Source organism: Aspergillus ambiguus, assembly GCF_047715705.1.
Source record: "Aspergillus ambiguus strain CBS 117.58 unplaced genomic scaffold BDV59scaffold_20, whole genome shotgun sequence".
NCBI classification, from domain to species: Eukaryota; Fungi; Ascomycota; class Eurotiomycetes; order Eurotiales; family Aspergillaceae; genus Aspergillus; species Aspergillus ambiguus.
In genome coordinates this window covers 126,067-137,667 of record NW_027395533.1, presented here as the reverse complement: position 1 = coordinate 137,667, position 11,601 = coordinate 126,067, and the positions used below count along the sequence as shown (strand labels likewise).

General features: G+C 50.2%; 5 protein-coding genes across 5 annotated transcripts; 3 read left to right on the top strand and 2 right to left on the bottom strand.

The window, feature by feature from the left end:
• Positions 1-1,167: 1,167 nt before the first annotated feature.
• Positions 1,168-2,567, top strand: BDV59DRAFT_180314 (uncharacterized protein). The gene is made up of 2 exons (XM_073690046.1): positions 1,168-1,328; positions 1,437-2,567. The coding sequence occupies exon 2, from the start codon at positions 1,606-1,608 to the stop codon at positions 2,365-2,367; it is 762 nt and encodes a 253-aa protein (XP_073546992.1). The 5' UTR covers positions 1,168-1,328; positions 1,437-1,605; the 3' UTR covers positions 2,368-2,567.
• Positions 2,568-2,984: 417 nt separating this feature from the next.
• Positions 2,985-4,127, bottom strand: BDV59DRAFT_193769 (amidohydrolase family protein; the record flags this gene model as incomplete). The annotated part of the gene is made up of 1 exon (XM_073692282.1): positions 2,985-4,127. The coding sequence occupies one exon, from the start codon at positions 4,125-4,127 to the stop codon at positions 2,985-2,987; it is 1,143 nt and encodes a 380-aa protein (XP_073546991.1).
• Positions 4,128-4,422: 295 nt separating this feature from the next.
• Positions 4,423-7,068, top strand: BDV59DRAFT_202745 (aldehyde dehydrogenase family-domain-containing protein; the record flags this gene model as incomplete). Its single annotated transcript, XM_073694112.1, has 7 exons — positions 4,423-4,567; positions 4,615-4,731; positions 4,783-5,035; positions 5,257-5,823; positions 5,875-6,092; positions 6,147-6,439; positions 6,487-7,068. 7 exons carry the CDS (start codon positions 4,423-4,425, stop codon positions 7,066-7,068), a joined length of 2,175 nt encoding a protein of 724 aa, XP_073546990.1.
• Positions 7,069-7,151: 83 nt separating this feature from the next.
• Positions 7,152-8,225, bottom strand: BDV59DRAFT_54718 (SDR family NAD(P)-dependent oxidoreductase). The gene is made up of 4 exons (XM_073696597.1): positions 7,903-8,225; positions 7,619-7,848; positions 7,472-7,573; positions 7,152-7,428 (listed from the first exon to the last, which is right to left on the bottom strand). Exons 1-4 carry the CDS (start codon positions 8,181-8,183, stop codon positions 7,235-7,237), a joined length of 807 nt encoding a protein of 268 aa, XP_073546989.1. The 5' UTR covers positions 8,184-8,225; the 3' UTR covers positions 7,152-7,234.
• A 1,518-nt stretch (positions 8,226-9,743) lies between these two features.
• Positions 9,744-11,561, top strand: BDV59DRAFT_193766 (putative amino acid transporter; the record flags this gene model as incomplete). The annotated part of the gene is made up of 9 exons (XM_073692281.1): positions 9,744-9,913; positions 9,963-9,976; positions 10,033-10,105; positions 10,157-10,488; positions 10,542-10,900; positions 10,955-11,152; positions 11,220-11,247; positions 11,306-11,421; positions 11,475-11,561. 9 exons carry the CDS (start codon positions 9,744-9,746, stop codon positions 11,559-11,561), a joined length of 1,377 nt encoding a protein of 458 aa, XP_073546988.1.
• Positions 11,562-11,601: the final 40 nt, after the last annotated feature.

Sequence of the window (11,601 nt, the reverse complement as noted above, 5' to 3'; positions counted from 1 at the left end):
TGGACGAGTTATTTCATCTGTCGCCAACGAGCCCCCCGGATGTCGTGGAATGTCCCACACCGCCCCTTAGCCAACCGTCAGAGCACGATAGGCCGTGTAAACGCAGGCGGACTGGGGGTAATTCTGTATGCGCATTTGCTTTCAGACAACGGTAGTGTAGGTGGATAGCCTCTATAGATATTTTGGTCCTAGTTGCATACCTTACCTTTTGTCTTTCGTTGGCCCATCATCGATACGTAAAATCAAGAAAATCACGTGGTAGACTGATTTATCATTCCTGCAAGCCACGGCTGGTTGCCTGGAGGCAACTGGTGCGCAAACTTAGGCAGCAGGTGGATGGCATGGAAGATCCTGATTTGACACGGCCTGACTATTGGTGTTTGGGCAAGAATTTGGTGGCTTTAGGTCTTTGTCGGACGCCATAAGAGTGGTACCCAGGTGATCATCTCGCGATTACAAAGACCACGACCATATCTTCACATCTAGGGGGCTCCTGCAAGACTTCTGTTCAAGAACAGCTTTCTCAGCCTTAGCTGTACTGCTTACTTACGCCTCCAAAACAATCTTTACCTCTCACCCTTCGAACAAACTCCAGTCTATAGTGAGAATGATAGGATTATCCTCGCTTGGCGATTTCATCGAGTCCGTGGTCACGTTCATTGGGGAAAGACTCCAAGCAGCCCCTCTGCAAACGTTCCTCATACTGCTTACAATCCACCTGGTCTCCATTATCGCGATTGTTTCGCTGATCACTCGATATCTGCCGCTATCGAATCCCACGACCGAAACTCCTCCACGATGTCGCTCATGTGGTAGTATCGATGTTGCTGATGCAATGACCACTTCAGAAGGCAAAACAAATTGATTTTCTGGGATACCGGTGCCCTTGACGAGGGGATATGGGGAAGATGAGAGGTGAGGGAGTTGAGGTTACGCTCAGTGTCTGATCAAATGGGAAGAGCAGGATGCAAGATTCAGCAGCCTCAATTCTAGGAGGAGTACTACGTGCTACGTACTGCTTTTCCATGGGGGAACTGAGGGCGGGTGATCTGCAACCTTCGTATAGCTTATCATGTCTTGTCACGAACGCGCTATTTTCTGAGTGGCTTGCATCCTTTTTATCACAAAATAGTCATGTCACACTACTTCTATTTTTTTCGCTAGTGATTCTCATCAATTCAATCCTTCCTTTTCAGATGCAAATAGCATAAGCTGAATTCATGTAAGGGTTCCCTATCTCAGGACCATGCTTGCAGCTTTTCTAGGTGACTTCAAATCAGCTACTCTACGGCTCATAATTGTTGGAATTAAGGCGGGGATTTCACATTGTGAGTATTCCGATCAGGTGATGAGATCAAGAACGGCCGGCCTCCCAGATGTGCTTCCCTGCACACAGTAGGCGCCGAGTAGCAACCACAACCTGATGAAAATACTAGTCATGGCGTCGAGTTATGTGCTGTGTACCCGCATTATGTGATTCAACTTGACATGATATGACCGCCACCAGCTATAAATGGATAATGAGTCGTGTTAGTGTGACTGCATAGCTAGCGACTGGCAAACAGTCAAACGACTTCGAGCGCGAAATCCTCAAGTATAAATTTGATGAGAAGGAATGGCAGTTGGGAGGATCTTCAAGCAAGATCGGGCACAGATTCCTTGTCTAAAATGTATTCTTCAGCCATCATTGCCGGCCTTTTTGGTCTTTATCAAATGACGAGCGGCGTCGTCTTGCCTGCTCGTGCCGAGGAACCCGCTGGCTTTGTCGTCTCGCTTCTTGCCTCCGACTACTTCCCTCACTCCAAGGGTGACCTCAGCCCCTTCGACATTGATGCCTACTTTGCCAACTATGATGACGATACTAAGTCGTGGCTCACTGCATTGGACCCCCACACCGGTGCCACTGACGAGGAAAAGGCAAGAATGTTGACCGAGGCTGCCTACGCAAAAAAATTCGACGAGAACGACCCCGACATGGCCGAGGATGTACAGTCTCTACTAGCCGCTGTCGCCGGCAATCCAACAACTGCGCTTACCAAGCGGTCTAATTTCCTCACCGACAGCAGCCATGCCGTGGTTTGGTCAGCTTGTGCAGCCTTCTTCTCTTGTATTTCTGGCACGACCTGCACGTTCGATCTCCAAGTCAATAAAGCCCCGCGAAGCCACTGTGAACAGCATGGTGGCTCCAACTGCTGCATAAGCTGGTCTACGTACAATGTGCGCGTGGGGTTCTTTTCGACAACTTGGACAGCCTGTAACAATGAGGTCCAGGCTGAGCATAAGACCAGCGCTTCCTGTGAGGGCTATGGTAGTGGAGACCAGGGTGGTGATGTCTGTTTGAGCAACCGCGCGTCTGGATGTACCTAAATGTGGCTGTTGAGTTGCATTGTGTCTTCGAGGATTTCCACAGAGGACGGGAGACGTCATGGTGAGATGGCGACCTGATATTCTGGGTCCTCTTTAAGCGGTGTTGGCGCTATGTGAAGAGCGGTAGCTCAGATAGCGACGTGGATGTCAGAGATGATATAGTTCCATTGAATTTATCCTTGTGGAAGGTCAATATTGATTGTTTCTGTTGTAGTCACGTCAATTTACTGCAGTTTCTCACGCCGCGCTATAAACTGAATGCCAAAGCAGCTTAACAGCTTAGCATATACAAGGCCACCAACCCTTCCCAAATTCGAACCGCGGAGCCATTACCAGTAATAGACTCTGCAAACATGGACTGGAGAGCCATTGGCTCTAAAAGAATGTGTTGGGAGGAAGATTTATCACAGTATCGAAACAAGGCCTATCATATAATGCAGGGTGCCCGTCGTCAGATGTAATTGCGGAGCTTCTTACTTACATTCGTACGTCCCAAAGTCGACAGACATTATTGAAGGTAAGGCTACAGTTGTTGCAAAAAAGCTGATATATAGAAAAATATATTACCTAAGTCATAAATCGTTACTCGAAGTACTCCGAACATACCACTGAATGGATCACAAAGAGGAATGAGTCTTTTCAAATTCCTTCCATCGAGCCTCCATCAGTCTCTTCCACTTCTCGTCCTGATCGAGGTTTAGAAACCGCAGCGCATTGCCAGCAAGCATTTCAGCCCGTTGCTTCCACGACAAAAATCCCTCTAGTCGATTATCGCGTGCCAACATTTTGCCAGCTTCAGGGACTTCTCCAAGTGGAAACGGATAGTCACTACCCATGATCATGCGATGGGAGCCGACCTTCTTCACCAAATACTCCAGGAGATCCGCATCGTGGGTCAAGCTGTCGATCCAGATGTTGTCTCGGAGCGTCGCATGTTCGGTCGGCGTAACGCCACCTGCGTCCGTCGCGACGAGATCTGGACGACAATCGTAGCCATGTTGGATGCGACCAAGCAGTGTTGGAAACGAGCCCCCCGCATGGGCAAAACATAAGCGTAGCCGAGGGAACCGCAGGAGTGTCCCCGAGCAGATAAGTAAATGCAACGCTAGAGCGGTCTCACAGGGCATGCCCACTAGCCATGAGCTCCAATATTTTGCCCACAACTTCGGATTTTCTTTGGGCCAGGTGTACCCCAGCGGATGGATAAACACAGGCATTTGCAGTTCCTGACAGGCCTGCCAGAAGGGATCCAGGGACCGATCGTCCAGCGTCATCCCATCAATTGTGGTGCCAATTTCCACACCGTGCAGGTGGAGCTCGTTCTTTGCGCGATGAAGCTCGGCCACCGCCGCCGACACATCCTGGAGCGGAACAGTGGCCAGACCCAGAAAACGCGCGGGATGTCGTGCGCAGACTTCGGCAATATGATCATTAAGATGCCGGGATAGGATGGTGACCGGCTCTGCTGGTTGATCGTAGAAAAATAGAATGGGAATGGTGCTGAGGACCTGCACATCCGTTCCGGCAGCATCCATTTCGGCGAGACGAGTATTGACATCGTAACAGTTTGGGTTTACGGTGCGGAAGAAGCGATCCCCCACATACATGTCGACATCTTCTGCGTTCTTCTGGTTCGGACGCAGTGATAACCACGGGGACTCACTCGAATTGGAGGCGTATGACGAGAGATCCGGGAGTGAGGGCGGCATGATATGCGTGTGCATATCGATGCGCAACAAATGGCAGTCCGGGCAATGCATGGTGTCGACAACGGGACATGAATGTGAGCCACTGGGAATTCGATAGAGGGGGTTTCCCAAGATAACCAGGCTGAGGAGCGCCGGATATTTATGAAAGCTGGGGATCATTAGTCGTATCCCTTGTTGTCCATCCGTCCAAGACATCCGCCCCGGATACCATCCGGATGCGAGCCGGATGTGCTTCCTTACGTATCAGCGGTCGATCCGCTATTTAAATCGGCGCCCATGGGGATGATAGGACAGGAAAACGCTGTCTATCCGATACTCTATACAATTCTACGCCGTTAGCGTCATCATGATCCCTCCGTTCTCGTTCCAAAGCTGGTTGGCGGAAAACCAGGACAAGCTCAGTCCGCCCGTCAACAACTATTGCCTCTATAGCGGCGACGATTTCACATTAATGGTGGTGGGAGGTCCCAATGAGCGCAACGACTACCATAGTATGCGACATCGTACTTCAGCTCCCGGCCTGGTGCTAATCGTGCAGTCAACCAAACGGAAGAGTGGTTCTATCAGGTGAAGGGGGATATGCTGCTCCGGGTAGTGGATAACGACACATTCCGCGACATCCCCATCAAAGAGGGGGAGATGTTTCTTCTACCAGGTTCGTCCCTTGAGCCCCGATAGTGTTTTCTGGCCTATGCTAATGAAGCAGTCAACACTCCTCATAATCCCGTCCGATTTGCCGACACAATCGGCCTGGTTATGGAGCGCAAGCGACCGGAGGGGATGCTGGACCGACTCCGATGGTACTGCACAAAGGGAGAGCATGAAAAGCCTACCATGATTCGCGAAGAGGTTTTCCATTGCTCGGATCTGGGGACCCAGCTGAAGCCACTGATCCAGCGGTGGCAGCAAGATGAAGAGAGTCGTCGATGCAGTGCATGTGGCAATATCGCCGATCCCAAGTAGATAAATACTAGTACATTTCGTACATTTCTGTATTCACGCAGATAAAACATTAGCCGCAAGCTTGTATATAAAATCTCCTCGATAATGGGCCCCTAGAAATACACTCCCCTACGACGATACACGCACGTACCCCGTATCTTTAGATAAGAGACCATCTTACGAGAAACGTCAGGCTGTCTACTACGTCGTGCGTTCTCCACCTCTGACCTCCCCGCAGGCATATCCACCCGTCGGATGCTATCCGTTGCATCCTCAGGATACCATCCGGCTCCCACGGAGAGTTACCCGTTGGCCACGCCACTACCATCCAGCTGCAATGGATGATATATGCATCCAGCTCTCACCGACACACTACCATCACCTACATCGCTATCACTACCATGTCGGTCGTTGAACCCTGGGAACTACCAACTCTTGAGGCCGCAGAAGCATATCTGCGTCTGCCCAGTTTCCGGCCATTCCGTCTCCAGAATCTGGTCAATGGAGAGCTCATCCCCCACCCCCACCAGGATGTTGTTGACGCTTATAATCCCAAAACTGGTCAGCACATCGCTGACGTCCCCAATTCTACTGCCGAGCAGATCGATGCTGCAGTGAAGGCCGCAGAACAAGCCTTCTCCGCATGGTCAGCGACATCCCCTTCTCAGCGGTCGCAGTACCTCCAACGTATCGCTGCGGGGATAGAAGAGAAGCGAGAGCTTTTCGCTGTATGGGAGAGCATCGACCAGGGAAAAACACTCGCTCGTGCGCGCGTAGAGATTGACCGCGCGGTTTCAAATTTCCGGTATCTCCCCCTCCATTGGATGCTGTGGTGTGATTCCATCTAATGATGCAGATACTTTGCGACGTATATCCTGCATCAAGAGACTCACGCCCGATGGACTGATACCAACATTCTCACTTATGAGCATCGCTCACCAAAGGGGGTTTTTGCCCTCATTTCGCCATGGAACATGCCCTTGTACCTTCTAACCTGGAAAATCGCCCCTTGCCTGGCATTCGGATGCACTGCAGTAGCGAAGCCCAGCGAAGTGACGAGTATAACTGCGTACTGTGGGTGATACTTCGAGCGAACCGGGGAACTGTATTGCTAACATACTGGATAAGTGTTGACAACTGTCTTCCAAGAGGCCAAATTGCCTCCAGGAGTTATCAACATGGTCTTCGGCGCGGGCAGCCCGACAGGATCGGCCCTCATCCGTCATCCACGCATCAAAGGCATTTCATTCACGGGTGGCACTGCAACTGGAAAGCTGATTCGCCGAGATACCGTTGATGAGATTGGAAAGTATCTGTCTCTTGAGCTGGGTGGGAAGAATCCAACACTTGTCTTTGATGATGTTGATCTGGATAAGGCTGTGGCCACCGCGGCGACTGCTGCGTTCGAGAATCAGGGAGAGGTATTTGCAGAAGTCTTGTAAATCGGATGATGTTCTAACCATCCCAGATTTGCCTCTGTGGGTCCCGAATCTATATCCAGAAAAACATCTGGTCCAAATTCGTCCCGCGGTTTGTCGAATATGTCAAGAGTAATTATGTTCTGGGCCAGACTGTCGGCGCCGTTGTGTCTTTACCCCATTATCGCAAGATCCGATCGTACTTAATGACCGCAGCTAATGATCCTAACACTGTCTTCCATCTCGGGTCCGTTCCTCCCGAAACTCCCAATGGTGGCTATTGGATCGAGCCATCCATTCTCACCGTGTCGGACTCGAGCTGCCTAATGGCTGATGAGATCTTTGGGCCTGTTGTGACCCTCACTTCGTTTGAGACCGAAGAGGAGGCTATCCACAAGGCAAACGACAGCCAGTATGGCTTGGCCAGCATCCTTTTGACAAAGGACGGCGGCAGGATCCGTCGTGTCGGGGAGAAGATTGATGCTGGTCTCGTCTGGGTGAACTGCTGGCTGGTCAGAGAATTAGGAACCCCCTTTGGTGGTATGAAGGCGTCTGGGACAGGACGAGAGGGAGGTGAGTACAGTAGAGAGGTGTTTACAACTGTGCGTACTCTGCACATCCCTCAAAACTGAGCTTCAGTATTGAATTTGGAGCCTGTCATAGCCTTTTGAATCGGAAATTTGTACATAGCCAACCGTATCAAATACAGTCGTCTCAAAACGCGGTATTCCATGGGTCCCCATAACTCAAACCTTATCGTCTCCCCAATTAGCTCTAGATTGAGACCTCATTATGACATTATCGAGCAGTATAGCCCCCATCTACCGGCACACAAGTGCCAGTCATCCAACTAGCATCATCGCTTGCAAGAACCACAGCCATCCGAGCAATATCGTCTGGCAACCCAGGGCCTTTGAATGGGTGCCTACGTTCCAGGTCCGCCAAGGAGATCATATAGGTAGTCGTCTCTTGGAAGATAGCGGTTTTCGTATCTGTGTGTGTAAGAAAAAGATCCCCCAAGGAAGAGGCACTTACACCCAGGGCATAACGCATTGACATGAATCCTATCTGATGCATATTCCAATGCCACCTGTCGCGTCAAATTGCTGACTGCTGCTTTAGAGGCACAATACGAGGCTGTTTTGTCAGCTAGAAGTCGTCACAATCTGCTGGAAGACATACGATTATGGAGCCCAGCCACGAGTCCAAAAATTGAAGCGATGTTGATAATCCATCCGCGATCACCACAAGAATGGGGCTCTTGCTTCAGCATCTGCGCGATTCCGTACTTGCATCCCAGAAAGACTGACTTAGCATTAACTTGCATTGTTGTATCCCATACACTCTCATCTGTTTCGTGAATTTTGGCAGGATGGCGGGCTTCCAAGGCGACACCAGCGTTGTTCACCAGACTGTTCGTCGTGCATGAGCGTATCATCTCAAGGATGGAGACCAGCTGCCCTTACATGTCTAATCTACCGAACTCTGCAGCGGTCGCAAGGATCGCACGCTCGACATCCTTTGCGTTCCCCACATCAGTTTTCACGAATATCGCCTGTCCACCAGATTTGGTGATGGCGTCGTGGGTGGTGATTTCAAGCTCCTCCGGAACCTGTGACCGCGCATTAGGAGTTAGATCTGCACAAACGACCTTTGCGCCTTCCAAGGCATATCTAGTTGCAATAGATCTACCCAAGCCCGACGAGGAGCCGGTAATAAGAGCAACCTTGTTTTGAAGACGTCCCATATTGTAGTTTCAAAAGTAAAGCGCAGGGAGGGAATGGGCAGGTGATGGCGTGGTCATGAAATGAGGGGTTGGAGATCCTCATCGAGGATCGGGGTATAGTTCCCCGGCTACCGTATGCAGGTGCTGTCAGCATCGGCATTCTTCGCGACACCATCTACTACTTCATGTTAAGTGCTAATTCTGGTAGTTTATCTAATTAAGCTGCCGAGGTCTTCCGCCGGGAAACATATTCGCGTAGAGTTGAGCCGTGTCTTTGCAAACCGGCTTGAGATCGTTTCCCTGTCATTAAATCATTGAAAGTCTCTCTATGCAATAGGGGTTTTACGGTCAGTAATCATTCTTGCTCTAGATAAGACGTCGACCACGTTAGCGCCAAGGACAGAGCCTGGCGTGTGAGCTGTACCCCGCAGTCACCAGTGGCCGGATAAAAGAATGGGCGGTGGACATTGTTTAACAGCCGTTTTGAAATTCATGCATTTTTGTTGATCGGTGATTGAAAGATGTCTAAAAATAGTGATAGTGTTGTTCTTATCCAGAATGCTCAGGTAGTCTCGCCAGAACTAGACCAGTCCCCCCTCGTTTCAGGGTATAATAATGACAAAACATATTTCAGCATCTGGCCAGTTTTTTAATTGATAATAGAATTATTTTAACCCCCAGGGACTGTTTTAATGTATGTACGTCATAAGCCTCAATCCTGTATGCGCGGAGTTGGCCTAATATATCATCTGCCTCTACACATAGTACTTCTCGACAGACTGGGGAGTACAAGAGATGAAAGAATCCATGCAGCTCTTCATATTCTACCGCGCAAGTAGTGTCCTGCTAAATTTATGAAAGCTTTCGCCCTATCCATCCATGCAGAATCAACACAAGTTCTAATCCAGTAAGAGATCCGCCGTTGACACCTGAGGCTGAACGGAACTTACCCGGCGGACCGAAGAAGCGCCGTCAGGTCCAATCAGAATATAGCGGAGGGCGGTTACTTTCGGCTCAGCAGGAAAAGCTTTTCAGGTGGGTCCAGGCTAACCAGAATCTGTTACTTAATGGCGAGTGCTGGTTGGTCCGAGAGGCGCGACCACCTGGATTGGGTGGATCCGGCATAGAGCTTGAAGCAAACGTACCTGAGTAGGCAGGTACCATCCGCCGTTGCACGAATCTCCGCGTGCGGTAGGTGGTCATATCATGGATACAATGCATGTGTAATGATGTCCCACGCCAGGTGCTGAGCTGGCAACCCCGGTCCATGACGATGGAGCTCGGCGTCTTCCATTACTAAATTGCATGCTCTCTGCCCCATGTCAATGGCTTGATTACAACCCCAGACATTCGCCTTCTCCGTGTGGCACGAACCCGCGGTTCTGGATCGTGAGGAGCATCCCAACATCCTGACCCACCAGTGGCAGAGAAAATTTCTGTTGAGGCGACCCCAAGCTTGTGTGTCTTTCCTCTGCGCCGCGACCTTCTTCTGACCGGCTGGAGTAAGACGCGCCAGACATCTTCCATTCCGTCAAGCCTTCGAGCAACTCGCTAGTGAGCCATTGCTCCCCCGTGGCCAAAATGCGACAGGAAGAAGTCGAGCCTCAGCCAGCTCCCATTGAGAGCAAACATGCCGAGATGATGCCAGATGACGAAGGGGAATTCACCAAACCGGGGGATACAGTACCTTATGATGACCCCTTTGGGAATGAAGAAACGGCGGAGGTGAAGTACAAAACTCTGAAGTGGTGGTATGTTGAACTTAAGTCGTCGTCCCAAGATGGTATGCTAACTGATTAGGCAATGTGGCATGTGTATGTAGCTACATCGTGGATCCAACAAGTTGATGCATGCTAATAAGCAACCCCAGTCATGATCGCTGAATCCGTCTCTCTTGGTGTTCTTTCTCTTCCTGCTACGCTCGCATCTCTAGGACTTGTTCCGTAAGTCACGCCCTCTTGGATCATTTTTATGTTGCTAATTGTGTTCCGAAGGGCAATCATTCTCATCGTCGGGCTTGGGATTGTTGCCTTGTATACCGGTTATGTCATCGGGCAGTTTCGCGAAAGATATCCTCATATTCACAACCTGGCTGATGCTGGTGAGATCCTCATGGGCCGCTTTGGTCGGGAGCTTTTCGGTCTGGGCCAAATCTTGTTCTCCATCTTTATCATGGGCAGTCACATCGTCACCTTCACGACCATGATGAACACCATCACCGACCATGGAACATGCTCAATTGTTTTCAGCGTTGTGGGTATGGTGATTTGCATGGCTCTCTCCTTGCCCAGAACCATCAAGAACATGACCTATATCTCTATCGCTTGTGCGTATTCTCCCTCGGTGGCCATGGTTTTTGATACTGACTGAAGGACCTAGCATTCTTGAGCATCTTTTCCGCAGTTATGATCACTATGATTGGTGTCGGCGTGCAATACAAGGGTGGAGTCAACATGAATGTTACTAACGAGACAAACTTGTACCATGCATTTACTGCGGTCACCAACATTGTCTTCGCTTATTGTGCGCATGTGGCTTTCTTTGGGTTGATTGCCGAGATGGAGCAGCCGAAGGATTTCCCCAAGGCTCTAACCATGCTGCAAGTGTTTGAGATTTGTCTATATGTCGTCGCCGCCGTCGTTATCTACTACTACGTTGGCAACGATGTGACATCGCCAGCCCTGGGATCAGCAGGACCCGTTTTGAAGAAAGTCGCATATGGAATTGCCATTCCAACGGTAAGTACAGCCCCCTTGCTTGGTATCCTGCACTAGTGACTGATAGTGTTCCAGATTGTCGGTGCAGGTGTCGTAAATGGACATGTCGGATTGAAATATATCTACGTCCGAATCTTCCGCCGATCGGGCCGCATGCACAGCCGTGACTGGATTTCGGTTGGCTCCTGGGTGGCCATTGGTGTTTCCTGTTGGATCATCGCCTGGATCATCGCCGAGGGCATCCCGACTTTTACCAATATTGTCAGCTTGATTGTAGGTTCCCCGCTTGATTTTCCTCGTGCCTTGCATAAGCCAGGGAATGCTAACTCATATGCAACAGAGTTCACTTTTTGCTAGCTGGTTTAGCTGTAAGGACCCTCGTTCATTCCGGATTCTCGCCACGCATGGAGATGCTAACGGTCGCAGACGGTCTTGGCGGCGTTTACTGGTTGCATCTGAACTGGGGACGATGGTTCTCGTCTCCACGCAAAGTCCTCTTGACGATCATAAATATTTTAATTGTGGGAATTGGAGGGTGTCTCGTGAGTCCATCCAGCATCGAATAATTCTACATGATCACTAACTGATTGGATAGTGTGGTCTGGGTCTGTACGTGTCTGGTAAGGCGATCCACGACGACGGCGCAAAGACCAGCTTTTCTTGCGCCAACACAGCAGATTAGCCACTTCACATCCCCAATTATCTTGCAGCGGTGCATCGGT

Excerpts from the sequence above, each read along its gene's own strand:
- BDV59DRAFT_180314 (XM_073690046.1), top strand. The coding sequence starts at position 1,606 with ATGAGAAGGAATGGCAGTTGGGAGGATCTTCAAGCAAGATCGGGCACA.
- BDV59DRAFT_54718 (XM_073696597.1), bottom strand. The coding sequence starts at position 8,183 with ATGGGACGTCTTCAAAACAAGGTTGCTCTTATTACCGGCTCCTCGTCG. Across the intron at positions 7,849-7,902 it reads GAGTTCGGTAGATTAGACAT|TCTGGTGAACAACGCTGGTG; the intron begins GTAAGGGCAGCT and ends CACGACGAACAG. Across the intron at positions 7,429-7,471 it reads CAATGCGTTATGCCCTGGGT|ATACGAAAACCGCTATCTTC; the intron begins GTAAGTGCCTCT and ends TTACACACACAG.